Source organism: Chiloscyllium plagiosum, unplaced genomic scaffold (assembly GCF_037043375.1).
Source record: "Chiloscyllium plagiosum isolate Xiang-an unplaced genomic scaffold, Cpla_swu_hap1 HiC_scaffold_1, whole genome shotgun sequence".
Lineage (NCBI taxonomy): Eukaryota > Metazoa > Chordata > Chondrichthyes > Orectolobiformes > Hemiscylliidae > Chiloscyllium > Chiloscyllium plagiosum.
In genome coordinates this window covers 121,016,825-121,033,967 of record NW_028270139.1, presented here as the reverse complement: position 1 = coordinate 121,033,967, position 17,143 = coordinate 121,016,825, and the positions used below count along the sequence as shown (strand labels likewise).

The following is a 17,143-nucleotide window of genomic DNA, read 5'->3' as shown; positions in this document are numbered from 1 at the left end:
ATTCCAACTTCAGGTGACTGTCTCTGTGGGTTTCCTCCGGGTGCTCCAGTTTCCTTCCACAATCCAAAGATGTGCGTGAATTGGCTATGCTAAATTGCCCATAGTATTTTAAGCTGTGTAGGTGAGGTGCATTAGGCAGGAGTAAATATAGCGTAGGGGAATGGGTCTGGGTGGGTTACTCTTCGGAGAATCGCTGTGGACTTGTTGGGCTGAAGGGTCTGTTTCCACACTGTACAGATTCTATAAATCCTAATTTCACGAGGTGTCAGGGCAACTAGGTAAAGAGAAACTGATGCAGGCATGATGACAAACATTTTCATGGATTGACAGTTTAAGATTTGGAAGGGACTCCATGGAAGTTTTAGAACATAGAACATAGAACATAGAACATAGAACATAGAACAGTACAGCACAGAACAGGCCCTTCGGCCCACGATGTTGTGCCGAATATTTGTCCTAGCTTAAGCACCCATCCATGTACCTATCCAATTGCCACTTAAAGTTCGCCAATATTCTGACTCTGCCATTCCCACAGGCAGTGCATTCCATGCCCCCACCACTCTCTCGGTAAAGAACCTACCCCTGACATCTCCCATATACCTTCCATCCTTCACCTTAAATTTATGTCCCCTTGTAACACTCTGTTGTACCTGGGCAAAAAGTTTCTGATTGTCTACTCTATCTATTCCCCTGATCATCTTATACACCTCTATCAAGTCACCCCTCATCCTTCTCCGTTCCAATGAGAAAAGGTCTAGCACGCTCAACCTATCCTCGTACGACCTATTCTCCATTCCAGGCAAATCCTGGTAAATCTTCTCTGCACCCTCTCTAAAGCTTCCACATCTTTCCTAAAGTGAGGCGACCAGAACTGCACACAGTACTCCAAATGTGGCCTAACCAAAGTCCTGTACAGCTGTAACATCACTTCATGACTCTTGAATTCAAACCCTCTGCTAATGAACGCTAATACACCATAGGCCTTCTTACAATCTCTATCCACCTGAGTGGCAACTTTCAAAGATCTATGCACATAGACCCCAAGATCCTTCTGCTCCTCCACCTTACTAAGAACCCTACCATTAACCCTGTATTCCGCATTCTTATTTGTCCTTCCAAAATGGACAACCTCACACTTGGCAGGGTTGAACTCCATCTGCCACTCCTCAGCTCAGCTCTGCATCATATCTAAGTCCCTTTGCAGCCATCAACAGCCCTCGTCACTATCCACAACTCCACCAATCTTCGTATCATCTGCAAATTTACTGACCCACCCTTCGACTCCCTCTTCAAAGTCATTAATAAAAATTACAAACAGCAGAGGACCCAGAACTGATCCCTGCGGAGCTCCACTTGTAACTGGGCTCCAGGCTGAATATTTACCATCTACCACCACTCTCTGACTTCAACCGGTTAGCCAGTTCTCTATCCAACTGGCCAAATTTCCCACTATCCCATGCCTCCTGACTTTCCGCATAAGCCTACCATGGGGAACCTTATTAAATGCCTTACTAAAATCCATGTATACTACATCCACTGCTCTACCCTCATCCACATGCCTGGTCACCTTCTCAAAGAATTCAATAAGACTTGTAAGGCAAGACCTACCCTTCACAAATCCGTGCTGGCTGTCCCTAATCAAGCAGTGTCTTTCCAGATACTCATAAATCCTATCCCTCAGTACCCTTTCCATTACTTTGCCTACCACCGAAGTAAGACTAACTGGCCTGTAATTCCCGGGGTTATCCCTATTCCCTCTTTTGAACAGGGGCACAACATTCACCACTCTCCAGTCCCCTGGTATCACCACTGTTGACAGTGAAGACGAAAAGGTCATTGCCAACGGTTCTGCAATTTCCTCTCTTGCTTCCCACATAATCCAAGGATATATCCCGTCAGGCCCGGGGGACTTGTCTGTCCTCAAGTTATTCAAAATGTCCAACACATCTTCCTTCCTAACAAGTATCTCCTCTAGCTTACCAGTCCATTTCACACTCTCCTCTTCAACAATACGGTCCTTCTCGTTTGTAAATACTGAAGAAAAGTACTCATTCAAGACCTCACTTATCTCTTCCGACTCAATACACAGTCTCCCACTACTGTCCTTGATCGGACCTACCCTTGTTCTCGTCATTCTCATGTTTCTCACATACGCATAAAATGCCTTGATCCTATCCGCCAAAGATTTTTCATGCCCTCTCTTAGCTCTCCTAATCCCTTTCTTCAGCTCCCTTCTGGCAATCCTGTATCCCTCCAATGCTCTGGCTGAACCTTGTTTCCTCAACCTTATGTAAGCCCCCTTCTTCCTCTTTACAAGACATTCAACCTCCCTCGTCAACCAAGGTTCCCTCACACGACCATCTCTTTCCTGCCTGACAGGTACATACATATCAAGGACACGTCGTATCTGTTCCTTGAAAAAGTTCCACATTTCCACGACATCCTTCCCTGACAGCCTATGCTCCCAATTTATGCTCCTCAGATCCTGTCTTACAGCATCGTATTTACCCTTCCCCCCAATTGTAAAACCTACCCTCTTGCACGCACCTATCTCTCTCCATAACCAAGGTGAAAGTCACAGAATTGTGGTCACCATCACCAAAATGTTCACCCACTAACAAGCCCATCACTTGTCCCGGTTCGTTACCAAGTTTGTAGTTTGCTGTTTCAATTGAAACATTCAGAAGAGAATTAGAATATATTGGCTACCAGATCTTTTCTCATAATCCATCTTTGTTTCTCTAATAAGCTTTTCACATTCCCTCTGAATCTTTGGTAGTCCTCAGTTGTACTTTCTATCTGACACCTGTCATAAGTACGTTTCTTCAGCTTTATTGTAATTTCAGCCAGAAATCTCTGGATTTGTTTGTTCTACCTTTCCCTTTTGAGAGAATCTACCTTGACTGTACTTGAACTATCTGCTTTTCACGTGAAGCTCATTGTTGAGCTACAGGTTTTCCTTTTTTTTACCTCTGGTGCCAGTCAATCTAGCCCAATTCTGTAGCCTTGTTGAAGCTGGCCTTGCAGCAGTAAATTATCCTTACTCTAATTTGTCCTTTGTCCTTTTATACTGTCATCATAAACCTTACAGTACAATGAGCACTGTTTCTTAAACATTTCAAGTCCTCCAAGCAGCACTAGCAAAACATGCTGCAGGGAACTCAATTTAGCAACACCTCTGGCTGATACAGGTACAATTTTCTCCAAAGCCAGTCCCAGTACCCCAGAAGCCTAAAGCCGTCCCTCCTGTATTGTCTCTCCAACCAAACATTTATCTGCCCTATCCTGTATTTTTATATTGCATTGCACATGGCATTCGGAGTAATCCCAGAGATTACTACATTTGATGTCCTGCTTATTCATTTTTTACTCAAGCTCCTGAATTCTTATAAAAGGGCAAAATCATTCTCCATATCCTAGTCATAGGTACCAATGTGGACAGTGACTCTGTTCATTCACACCAAAATAATGTCCTGGACTTACTATCCTTATTCTTAATAACAGGGAGGTGACATACCATCGCATCTATCGTCACAGAAACATCTGTCTGTTCTCCGAACAAATCAATTCCCTACCACTACTACTTCTCTTTTGTTCTTCCTTTCCTCCTGCATCGCCAAGCTTTTCATGGGGTGTCACAATCCTGACTCTGACTGCAGTGTCTTGAGGAACCAGCACATTCACTAGATTCCAAAACGGATAACCAATTTGTGAGCAGGACCTCCTGCCTGTTGCTTTTGGATTGCCTGGCAGATAGCCTTCCCTTTCTGCCTCCAGGCATGATGTGACTGCCTTTCTGAATGTGCTATCCATGTACTCTCAGCCTCAGCCTTACACTGATCTCAGCCACCACTTAAACTCGAAAACCCAGAGCTCATGTTTCTGCAGCTGCAAGCACTTGCAGCACTTGTGATTCCATTGGACACTGGCGGAATCTATGATTTCTCACATATTATAGATCACAAATTCTATCTATTTGGCTGAACTGAGCTATTTTAATTTTTTATTCATTCACAGGATGTGGGCATCACTGGCTAGGCCAGCATTTATTGGCTATCCATATTTGCCCAAAAGGACAGTTAAGATTCAATCACATTGCTGTGGGTCAGAAGTCACATTTAGGCCAGACCAGGTAGGGATGACAGATTTGCTTCTCTAAAGGACATTAGTGAACCAGTTAGTTTGATGGGACAATTAACAATGGCTTCATGGTCATCATTAAACTCTTAATTCTATATTTATTTTATTGAAATGGCAGGATTTGAATTTGGATCACCAGAACATTACCTGGGTCACCAGAATATTACCAGGTTATTGTGTGATGATGCTGCTCCTTTAAAAGGGTTATGTTGTCTGTAGCTTTTTTTCTCAGTAAGTGGTAAAAGACACAGATTCCGAAACGTCTAGGCTTGGATGGATTTTAGGGCCAGTTTGATCATAGCTAACAAATACTGCCTCAGGAAAAAGGCTTTCAAGTTAAAAAAAAACACTTGAAAGCGGAGTGGCCAGTTCTCCCAGCTCAGCTTTTTGCTGGTTTGATTGGATTTTTAGTAGTCTGGCTATTCACTGAAAGCAGGCAGCCAATGATGAAGCTGCTGGACCCAAAGAAGCAGGTCCAAGCTGATCCTCCCTCTCTCTGTCATCTCTCATGTAAGACCCTGTGTTGATTTTACCTTTTGTGCTAAGGGGTGTTTATGGGGATTGTTGTAAGTATTGGGAACAGCATCATTAAGCTGGGATGATCTGTTGGGTTTCCACATAAGTTATGCTATTCAGTATTCTATTCTCTTATGTTTGTGTTTCATTCGGTGATCTTGTAAGTAAATTCAGATTTGTTTAAAATTAAGTGGTTTTACCAACCACGTCCAATCTGGAATATCCACGTTACACCTGCTTAAAACAACTAGCAAAGTTAGCGTCTGGGCTACTTTCTTGAAATGTTTTGAGAGGGTCTGGCTTGGTCCATAACAATTGCTTTCCCATTGCATTAATTTGGATTACTTTTATTACTATATTACAGTGGCCCTAACTTTCCCTTATAGATGGTGTTCCTCAGTTAAATCAAAGTACAGCTACTTCTTTAAAAATAATTTGCTTTTCTAATGCTGAAATTTAAAGACAGTCCTAATAGCAATTTCTTACCATCTTTACAGATTTTCTGTAACATCATCAATTTTTCTCGTTCTCTGTTCGAATGGGTGGGTTCTGAACATCTGAATGCTGTACCTCACCAACTCCCAGCTAGCAGTGCAGTGATTGAGACTTGCCCACAAGTCATACCCTCTCACCCTGAGTTGGTCCCTTGAAGATCTGATGCCTCTCTGACTCCATGTTAAGTAGTGTCAGCCTCAAGACCCACCCATACATTTACAGTTCTGAGTTGGCCCTTGCAGTTCCGAAGCCTCTCTGACTCCCAGAAGCTTACACATAGCTTGCAAGAATGAAAATCACTGTGCCCATCTCACTGAGGAAACTATTACTGAACACACTGACCTCTAGAAATATGTATCCCATATGAGCTGCTTTTTAAAATATTTTGATTTATCGACACTTGTGGATCAGTGATCAGCACTGCTGTCTCACAACATCAGGGACCCGAGTTCGATTCCAGCCTCGGGCAACTGTTTGTGTGGAGTTTGCACATTCTTCCCGTATCTGCATGGATTTCCTCTGGGTTCCTTCCACAGTCCAAAGATGTGCAGGTTAGATGAATTGCCCGTGCTAAATTGTCCATAGTGTTCAAGAATGTGTAGGTTAGGTGCATTCGTCAGGGGAATAAATATAGGTTAGGGGAATGGGTCTGGATGTTTTATTCATGACCCTGATCTATAATTTAACCTTCAAGGCTTATGCTGTGGGTAGATTGAAGAATTATAATTTTAAAAAAAGGGATTTTTAGTAGTCTGGCTATTCACTGAAAGTTTTCTGCCTACCTCAGAAAGCGATGGGAATAAAAAAAAAAGAAATTGAAGAAATCAAACAATACCTCACTGTTTCAGGCTTTAGAGAGTGAAAGCAATCATAATTTAAATTGAGCACATTCTCCTTTTTTCCGTGACAGAGTCTAGTACAGATGCTGTAACCATTGTCAATAGGTATAAATATCTTGCATCTTCCTCCAGGGAACCAATCTCTGTCCCCTTTTAGTTTTTAACAAGTAAGTCCCCTAGGCCTGTTGTTGAGCAGATGTCAGAGCAACTCACATGACCCCCTTTATTCCTTCAGTTTAATTTAAAGAGTAAGACCTAAAGAACATAAATTTTGTCTTTGTTATAACACTTCCTTCCAAGATAAGGAGGTGGTTTCTATCTTATTATCCACTCACTCTCATATTTCAGGCCTGTAGACTTACCTTTTCTTTTCTGTGGTATTCAGCCATCAAGTTAAAGGGCACAGTGTAAAGAGTGCTGGACATCACCCCAAAAGCTGTACAGAGGAGCAGTGTGGACAGAACATTAGGAAAGAGACCAATTAATCCAGTTCCAAGGCCAAACAGGAAATATCCAACAAAGTACATTCCTTTCAATCCTATTACAGGCAAAATGATCTTTTGTAAATCTGTAAGAGAAACAATGGTAAAAAAAATTACAATTTAATTTATTGCCTAAACAATATATTGACAATAATGTAAAGCTACAAATGTTGGAATTTTAAATAAAGTAAAGTTTGGAAGTATCACAACTTCTCAGTCAGTGTTAGAACAATAAAAGCAAAATTGCGCAGATGCTGGAAATCTGAAATAAAAACAGGAAACGCTTACAAACGCAGCATGTCTGGCCAGTATCTGTGCAGAGAGAAACAAAGTTAACATTTTGAATTGGATATAACACTTCTTCAGAACAGATTCTTAACTCTGTGTTTCTTTCCACAGATGGTGCCAGACCTACTGAGTTTCCATAGCACTTCCTGTTTTAATTCTAGAAATAATGATGAATTAATATTTTAGATGTTAAAAATCTGCAGATTATATGAGAAATTTTAAATTTGATTGTATGTCAGACCTGAAACAGGAACCAGTTTTCTCTCTTACACACTGATGGGCATGCTTAGCAGATATGTTTTCTATTGGTAATCTTGCACAGAGTTTTAAGAAAAGTGATACATGCCAGATCGTGTTGCTACAGGCAGAAAAGCCAATAAAGTAGGTTTGGATCCTATCCAGTATTGCCAGCTGCCCATCTTATATCATAAACTTTCCAAATAAATTAACTGAATGCATTTTATAATTTTAATTGGGTGTAAATTGAATTTGAAGACTTGCCTATTGCCACTAAGCTTAAGTGCTAGATTTTCGATCTCATAAAAATGTGACCCCACAGCGGTAAGGCACTGAGTTGAATTGTTCCAGCCCCCATTGATGTGGAAAATGATGAGTCAGCTGCAAAAATATCACGAATTTGAAAAATGATATTTTCAACAAGTCTGATTTTGTACCCAAGCTTTGACAGTTTGAGACAAGAATCTTGCGAATGAACAGAGAGGGGCCAGTTGCATAAAATCCTATCTTGTTATTATGTGCTCTTGTCTTATATATATCCAGTTTGCTATTCGCCCACACAGCAGAGAGAAATTGGTCAGTGAGAATTCCTGATAAGAAAGTCAGAGTGGGTATCCAGAATCTGCAGCTCACCCCTTGCTCCTTCTGACCTCCATCTCAGTCCACAGTCCCCAGCAGCCTCCGGAGATGCTCCATGGGCAGTAACTGCCTGTACCCTCACCACATCATTATGGCAAAGCTCCAACTCACTACAATCCTCCACTTTAACACTGACCACTGGAGTTCACCAACACCTTATATTCACCTGCCTTGCCACTTGAGTGCTGGGACGGGGAACCACCTCATGGCTGGTGCAAGGTGTTTCACAGGGTATTTACCCACACTTTTACTGTTTACACACTTTGCATCTACTTGGATGTTCATAGTGTCTCCACCTTGCCTTGACTTTTAAGACAAACACAAAACTGGGCAATTTGTTGCAATTGCCAGTAGTGATCAATTAAGTGGGTGGGGGGTATATGTTGCTACATGGCATTGTAACATGTACCGGGAAATAGAGAAGGCATGTCAGAAAGGCAAGGTTACATTGATCATGGGAGACTTCAATATGCAGGTGGACTGGGTAAATAATGTTGTTAGTGGATCTAAAGAAAGGGAATTCATGGAATGCTTACAGGATGGCTTTTTGGAACAGCTTGTCATGGAGCCCACAAGAGAGCAGGCTATTCTGGACCTAGTGCTTTGCAATGAACCAGACTCTATAAAAGATCTTAAAGTAAGGGAACCCTTAGGAAGTAGCGACCATAATATGATAGAGTTCAGTCTGGAGTTTGAAAGGGAGAAGGCAAAATCGGATGTAATGGTGTTACAGTTGAATAAAGGTAATTATGAGGGCATGAGAGAGGAACTGACTAAAATAGACTGGAAGCAGAGGCTAACCGGGAAGACAGTAGAGCAAAAATGGCAGGAGTTTGTAGGTATAATTGAGGACACTGTACAGAGGTTCATTCCCAAGAAAAGAAAGATTAACCGGGGAGGGATTGGACAACCTTGGCTGACAAAGGAAGTCAGGAAATGTATTAAAGAAAAAGAGAGATCCTATAAAGTGGCTAAGAACAGTGGGAAATCAGAAGATTGGGAAGGATATAAAAGCAAACAGAGGATAACAAAGAGTGTAATAAGAAAGGAGAGGATCAAATATGAAGGTAGGCTAGCCAGTAATATTAGAAATAATAGTAAAAGTTTCTTTCAGTACATAAGAAACAAACGACAGGCAAAAGTAGACATTGAGTCACTTCAAACTGATGCAGGAAGCCTAGTGATGGGAGATAAGGAAATAGCAGGAGAACTTAACAAGTACTTTGCGTCAGTCTTCACAGTGGAAGACATGAGTAATATCCCAAAAATTAAAGGGTGTCATGGGGCTGAGTTGAGTATGGTTGCCATTACGAAAGAGATAGTGCTAGAAAAGTTAAAAAGTCTTAAAATTGATAAATCTCCTGGCCTCGATGGGATACACCCTAGAGTTCTGAGAGAGGTGGCTGAGGAAATAGCAGAGGCATTGGTTGAGATCTTTCAAGAGTCACTGGAGTCAGGAAAGGTCCCGGATGATTGGAAGATGGCTGTTGTAACCCCCTTGTTCAAGAAAGGATCAAGGCAAAAGATGGAAAATTATAGGCCAATCAGCTTAACCTCGGTTGTTGGTAAAATTCTAGAATCCATCATTAAGGATGAGGTTTCTAAATTCTTGGAAGAGCAGAGTCTGATTAGAACAAGTCAACATGGATTTAGTAAAGGGAGGTCATGCCTGACAAACCTGTTGGAATTTTTTGAAGAGGTAACAAGTAGGTTAGACCAGGGAAACCCAGTGGATGTGGTCTATCTAGACTTTCAAAAGGCCTTTGATAAGGTGCCACACGGGAGGCTGCTGAGCAAGGTGAGGGCCCATGGTGTTCGAGGTGAGCTGCTGGGATGGATTGAGGATTGGCTGTCTAACAGAAGGCAGAGAGTTGGGATAAAAGGTTCTTTTTCAGAATGGCAGCCGGTGACGAGCGGTGTCCCGCAGGGTTCGGTGCTGGGACCACAGCTGTTCGCATTATATATTAACGATTTGGATGAGGGAACCGGGGGCATTCTAGCGAAGTTTGCCGATGATACGAAGTTAGGTGGACAGCTGCACTATTGTCACCCTACAGCATGTGCCAGCAACTTACATGGCATATACACAATCTGCTTCAACCAAATGGCTATGTAACAAAGTCTAAGGAGAGTAGTCCTCAGTTGGGTCAAGGATGACTATAGTCAGACAGACGGTAATGACAAAGTAAGTCAACAGCATCATCTGATATCAGTCCGAGGGCTTGGATACAGCCAGGCGGGTGCTTGGGGTGGTGATCATCAGAGGTTCCATAACATTACAGTCCAGGGAGTCAGACATGGTCAGTCCTACAGGTCCAGGACAACTAACAGGGGATGACTGGTAAGTCAGTTGGGGTATTGTACAGAGGTCAATCAGGGGTTTAGTCGTTCATCTGTCAGGGCTGTGCTTTCAAATTGGTCACTGGGAAAGGCCATGGTCAGCCCTAAACAATGACAAAGTATTATGCTAGTGCTTGGTGTTAGGGAAAGTCAGAGTTCTAAAATAGGACGATGTTAAGAATGTGTAGCTTGGTAGCTGCAGTTACAACAACAGTTGATATAACAAGATGCTGATGTAAAGAAGCAACACAATTACAAATGTGAGGTTCTATTTCAAATGATTCTAATTACATTCTATACTGATAACATCTCTCCAAAGCTCTTATTCTTTTATTTCTCTCTTACTTTGAGTACTGTGACTGTCTATTCATGGCTGACAACTTTAAATATGGTGTCAACAGCAGGAATCCCAGAACATCCCAGCAGTGGCAAATATGTCCACTGGTGGTAAGAGCAAGAAAGTGCGAGTGAGGCACAAAAAGGCTTAGTGCATATATAATGAGGTGAGCTGTGGCATTAGTGAGACTGTACCTGGAATAATAACATATCACCTTTGTCCCTTTTTCTGAGGAGGGATATTGCGGCACTGGAGACAGTTCAGAGGAGTTTACAAGATTGGTTCCAGAGCTGAGGGGTTGAACTTATGAAGAAATGCTGAACAGATTTGGCTGATACTCTGTGGAGTTTAGAAGAATGAGAGATATAACTGAGGTATATAAGATGCTAAAAGGGAATAACAAAGTAGATGTAGACATTATGTGTGCTTTTGAGGGGTAATCTAGAATGAGAGGTTACAGTTTTAAAATAAAGGGTCGCAATTTTAAAATGGAGATGAGGAAAAATGACTTCTCTCAAAGGCTGGAATTCCTTCCCCCAGAATGCACTGAATGCAGGACGTTGAATAGCCGGGAATATTTCACTAATAATGAGTTGTAGAGTCATGGAGAGCAGGCAGAAAAATGGAGTTGAAAACAAGATGAGATCAGTCATGATCATATTAAATGGTGGAACAGGCTCAAGGGGCTGAACTACCTACTCCCGCTCCTAGCTTTTTTGTTCTTTTGAACTACTGGAGTTTGTGGAGAGAACCTCTCCATGGGACTCCCTGGAATTGATACTGCGCCAGTCTATTAGAAAATATCAGCCTGTGGGTTTTGCTAAAATGTTCAAGTGGAAAGAAATGGCGCAAAGGAAACATTTCACAGCTGACACAGCTTGTCAATTTTGTTTACTCAAAATATCTTTCGTTCTTGAATAAGATACTTTGAAGCCAGGAAGGCCAATTGATTTATTCACTTGTACATTTCATCAAGCAATTCATTGTTTTTAATTAATTCATGGGATATAGGCGTCACTGGCTGGCCATAATTTACTGCCTATGCCTAACTGCCCTTTACAGGAGGGTCACTAGATTGATTCCAGAGAGAGGGGTTTGTGAACAGTCTTTTTAGAGAGAAGCAATGAATTTACTGTAGGTACACCCATAATGCCTTTATGGAAAGAATTCCAGGATTTTTGACCCAGCGATAGTAAAGGATCAGCGATATATTTCCAAGTCAGGATGATGGTGGTCTTGGAGTGGTGCTTGAAGGTGGTGATGTTTCCATCTATCTGCTATCCTTGTCCTTCTAGTTGGTAGTGACCATAGGTTGATCTAAAATACTTCCCAGATCTTTACCTCCATTGCTTTTTTGGAGAAAGAAATTTCAGACATCAGTCTTAAAGTTACCCAATGCTTTCCCTCTTTTTCCTACTCTTTGCTTTAAGTTAATCAATATTGAGGATTTTCCTTTTTCATCCACAGCTATTATACAATTATCTAAGATCAACTCCCAGAAGTTCTTTTTCCCTAACCAGAATGCCCAGACCTCTCCCATCTTTCATCACCAGTAGTCTATGACATGAAGGATCTCCCTTTTAGTCTCCTTGATGAGACATATTATCAACCTGAGCCTTTATTTTCTTGCTTGCAAATCCATCAGACAAATGTTACAAGATAATATTTTCCTTGATTCTCTCTCTTAGTACTCTGCGATAACTATCACATATCACTAGGAATTCCTTCATTTTGAAGTTTTTTTGTTTTATTCTACAATTCCATCTCATTTATACCAGTTAATAATTATACCTCTATTTTGAGAAGTCTGTAGTTCTTATTCCCTTCTCAAATTTCTAGTTCTTTCATTCTGCATTTTAGGTTTCTTTTCTTCAATTACTATTTAAGAAGCTTCTTTCTTGTAACTTCCTTTCTCTTTGCTCAAATAACTTTTCCATATCAGTTAGAATGGTTTTCAAAAATTCCCTGCAACTCCACCATTTAAAATCACCATGGCTAACAAGATTGGATTCTGCCTGCAGAGTATCTTGTGTCTGACAATTATCCAGTGGTAATCAAATGTGTGTGGCTTCTGTCTAATAAAGCACCAGTAGTATTATTCCCAGCAAGAGTTGGAATGGTAACTATACTAAGAAAGATTTGTTGCCTTTATTCCTGTGAAGTAGATGATCAGCCTAAAGGATATTATCCAAGTTTTGTTAGAAAGTGACTCTGGTCACTTAGTTTCAGACATTGAATGCAAAGTCAGGAATTGTTTTGACAAATTTCCTCATTCTTTAATCCCATACACAAAGATGATTTTGTCACAGTTGTTTAACTAGTTGATCTTGTTTTTCTATTATGGCTGCAATTGAGCTGTAGCTCTGTCCCCATGCAGAGCTTCTTTGTCAATTGACTGGATTCTGAAGATGGCTTTCCATTTTGAAGGACTTTATGAGATACAAGTTTTGGGTATGATTCGGAGATGCTGGGGTGTACAAAGTTAAAAATCACACAACACCAGGTTATAGTCCAACAGGTTTAATTGGAAGCACACTAGCTTTCGGAGCGACACTCACCTGATGAAGGAGCGTCGCTCCGAAAGCTAGTGTGCTTCCAATTAAATCTGTTGGACTATAACCTGGTGTTGTGTGATTTTTAAGTTTTGGGTACTAAGATATGCTCCAGGGACACCTTTAGAGGGGTCAAGTACACTTGAGGCTGGGGTGGAAATCAGGTAGCCTTGGAGGTGTTGAAATTTGGGGTCTAGTGAACACTTGGGCTTGTTAATGGTAGAGAAAAATCTACTTAAAAATTGCCTAAAACTCTTGGAACTGCCAAACCTGTCTACAACTGTCAAATTTATTTTAATGAAAGTAAGTGTTTATTTTCAATGAATTGTAGTCTGCAATAGATAACTATAAGGAAACCATCTTATTGTTTTCTCCTGTTTCTGGGTACTAGTGGATACAAAGTGAATTGGCATGGTAGATGAAGGAGAAAAGGTGAAATTACAGTTTGGAATGAGTTGCACTAAGTTAGCAGAGAAGGTTCAAGACACCGTAGGGGATTGGTGAGAGGCATGGAGTGGCATTAGGATGAGGAATAATGGCAATTCCTTGACATTATGTGGCATGAATGGGGTGGGTGGGGAATGGGGGAGATCAGGGAGAAATGAGGGTTAAGGCCAGGAAGGATTTCTTCATTTTTTGTTTTAATTTTGGGACATAATGCCGAGGCAAAGATAGGCTATCCACGCAATCTAGTATGGTCATTGGCAACCTCTTCGGCACTTCATGGATCATCCATGCTGGATTTCAATTTAACCAGCTCCGGGACCCAAAATGGTGGCCATTGTTAAGTTGGAAACTCTCCTATCTCTATAGGCTAACCCGCATATGAACATCCTGAAAAGTTAGTGCTTGAGTGATTGGTCCATAAAAAATGTATGAAATATTTATGCAATTAGACACAGGTAAATCTAGAATAGATTCTACAGGAGGATTATGGATTTGGTTCAAATAAGGAAAAGGAAAATTTAGGACTGAGATAAGGAAATTCAACATCAAAAAACTGATCAGAATAAACTTTTAGGAGGAGTAGTGCCAATTGAGTAAACTAAAAAGAAACAATTCCATGATGAAATTGACATAGCTTAAAATGTCTCTGGAAATATACTAACATCGCATGAATAGCTGTCCTCATACAAGTTGGATTGGTTATTATGTGAAAATAGATCTGTTAATTTGAGGCTCACATATTTACTCAAATATTCTTCAAGGTTATACATTTTGAGAAAATATTTTGTTACCAAGGACTGAAATTTTTCATTCAATATTGTTAATGCTGAGCTTTATTTTAATTCCAAGAAATGGTTTTAAATAATGGAGAGGGTGCTGAAAGTATCAACCAGCAGCATATTTATAAATATCAATTCTAATCCAGTACTGCAGCAATTCAGTATAATTTATAACTCTATCCAATTCTGTAACGGATGTTAAGTAACTGTTTTAGCTTGATGAATGTCTGACTTATGTATAATACTTCCTTATTCAGAATGATTGAAGAGTGGGAATGGTTACATCAATTTAATGATGCAACTTAAACAATTAGAAAAAATGTTCATCCGTAAACTTCACAAAGACTGAAAATTAATTTAAAAAGTCTCGTCTCCAGTGGGCTGAATTTTGCAAAACTTCTCCCAAATTCCATCAGGCAGAACTTATGAGTAATTCAAAGAATATCATGAAATGCTAAGGCCTGTAACATTATCACACCTGCCTCACCTCGCTAAGCTGGCTTTAATAGCAACATGGAGCTTTATTTTCCGCTTCCCATTTCCATGGGAAGACAAACCAACCTGGCCAATTACCACCTCATCAATCTACTCTCGATAATCAGTAAAGTGATGGTAGGTGTCATCAACAGTGCTATCAAGCAGCACCTGCTCAGCAATAACCTTTTCAGTGATGCCCAGTTTGGGTTGCGCCAGGGTCTCTCAGCTCCTGACCTCAAGACAGCCTTGGTTCAAACATGGACAAAAGAGCTGAATTCCAGATGTGAGGTGAGAATGACAGTTATTGACATCAAGGCTATATTTAACCGAGTGTTGCATCAAACTCTGAAGTCAATGGGAATCATGGAGGAAAACTCTCCACTGGATGGTGTCATACTTGACACAAAGGTTTTACCTGGTTTTAGGCACTATATGCACCCTATTTTCACACTGTTTGGGAAAATAGAATGTTTGAGTCTTAGAAGGTCAACTAACTTGCAGACGAAGGCAGCCAAGGGGACAACAGTTGTCCTGATGTATCAAGTGTTGGCTGAGAGGGTTTAGACAAGTGATTGACATAAAATGCCAGCCTCCTCAAAAGGAGCAAATGGAAAGACTGAGAAGAACAAGCAACTACCTTCTTGGGAGAAAGTCAGAAGTTATCCTTCAAAAGCTCGAGGGAAGATCAAAGACTATTACCACCAAAGACGACAGTCCCTTACTGGAAAACCATTCCATTCTACAGAAATGGGATTGCTAAAGTTTTCTCATCTGTCACAGGTCATAGATTTCCTTTGACAAAGGGTGAGTTAGACTCAAAACGTCAGCTCTTTTCTCTCCTTACAGATGCTGCCAGACCTGCTGAGATTTTCCAGCATTTTCTCTTTTGGTCATAGATTTCCTTTCTTTATCTAACTGAATGCTGCATCATATCTAAAGTGCTGCTTTTCAACAAATTGAATAAACTATTTGAAAATTACTTACAAATAGTCAATTGCCTATATTAGGTAACCGTGATCATGAACCTTCCAAAAGCAACAGCAGTGAGGCCAGTATATGCCTAATGTAAATGCTCATGGAAAGGAGGGGTGTGAGCCATTGCAGTCTGGAAAGGGTACCTGAAATACTGGTGACTTTTGTTGAAGAAGGAGGCCCAGAGGAGCAAGTTTAGGTAATAATAGCATTCTAATGGATACAAATAGGTTGCTCTCTACTCACTAGCGAGATTCTTACCTTACCATTCGAAACTTGGCTATTGAATCAGATATTTTGCTCTCAATATTGACATTTTCATTTCTGACTTGTCTCACCAAAGTCTACATCATTGAGATTCCACTCTCAGAACTGTATACATTATTGACTGTCAACATACTCTCTTCCTTTTCTCTGTGCTTCCTACTCCCTCACAAACTCTCTTGTTCTTGCTACATCAGGGTAGAAGCTAGAAATTCCTCCACAGTGTCACTATTATTCAGAAGACATTAATTCATTTTTTGTACTAGTCTATCGTCATTCTTTGCACCATCTCTAATAAAACCTCCTAGAATATTCTCATCTGGACTTTTCAGTCTCTCTGCAACCTTATCCATCCTTCTCTAAGCATGTTTTAGTGGGTTGAACTTCCAGTCTGTCAGCAGTGGCCTTCTCTTATTTACCATTCCCTTTTAACCACCTTCACTTTCCTTGCCATCATCTTCTGGGAATCCTATCTTTTCCATTCTTAACCCCTACCTGCCTTCAATATTTTCCACTTTGACAACGTTTTTTTGTTTCTTGTGATATCTTCCTCCCATTCAGACCTTCCCCTGAGATATTTCTGGGTTTGCCAAGTACTATAGAAATACATATTTATGTTTGTTTACAGAAAACATCATGGAAACCTGAACAAAATAACTCAATAACGTATATTGTGTCTTGTTCTGCTTCCTCCTCCTCTTTTAACAATGGAATAAATAGTGTCCCAAGCACAATAGAGGAAATGCAATGTAAATGATGCAATTTAGTCATATGTTATAAATGCAAATTCTTCCAGATGAAATAATTATATCAGACTTAAAATAAATTTCCATTAGTTATTTTAACTTATATTGGTTAGTGACACAACATTCAAACGTATTGCAGATAGTTGGATTGGAGTTTATTCAAATGACCAAGAATGTATCTAATCATTATGAATCAAAATTAACATAGAAAAAAAGTGTGAAAATACCTTGAGCTAAAAGAGCAATATTCATTTTTCAACAGCTCCCAAGAACCAAATGACTATTTATAACACCATTGATCACATTTTTCAAGACAAATTGTGATTTATGTGCTATTGTGCCTAGTCTACAGACTATCATATTCAAAAAAAGAGTTTGTTTTGAGGAGGAAGGATTCCCAATAGTCTACTGTCACACAACAGGGAAACAGACCTTTCAATCCAACTCGTTGATACCAACCAAGTTTCCCAAACTAAACTACTTCCACTTGACTACATTTGGCCCATTTCCCTCTAACTCTTTCCTATTCATGCACCTATCCAAATGTCTTTTAAATGTTGTAACTTTACCTACATCTACCACTTCCTTTGGCA

General features: G+C 40.3%; 1 protein-coding gene across 1 annotated transcript in view; it reads right to left on the bottom strand.

Annotated features, from left to right (window-relative positions):
- Nucleotides 1-17,143, bottom strand: part of slc45a2 (solute carrier family 45 member 2) — a 49,395-nt gene that overhangs the window by 13,441 nt on the left and 18,811 nt on the right. Inside the window, exon 6 of the mRNA XM_043680882.2 lies at nucleotides 6,353-6,558. Coding sequence (XP_043536817.2) covers nucleotides 6,353-6,558 — 206 coding nt within the window. The remainder of the gene's footprint in view (nucleotides 1-6,352; nucleotides 6,559-17,143) is intronic.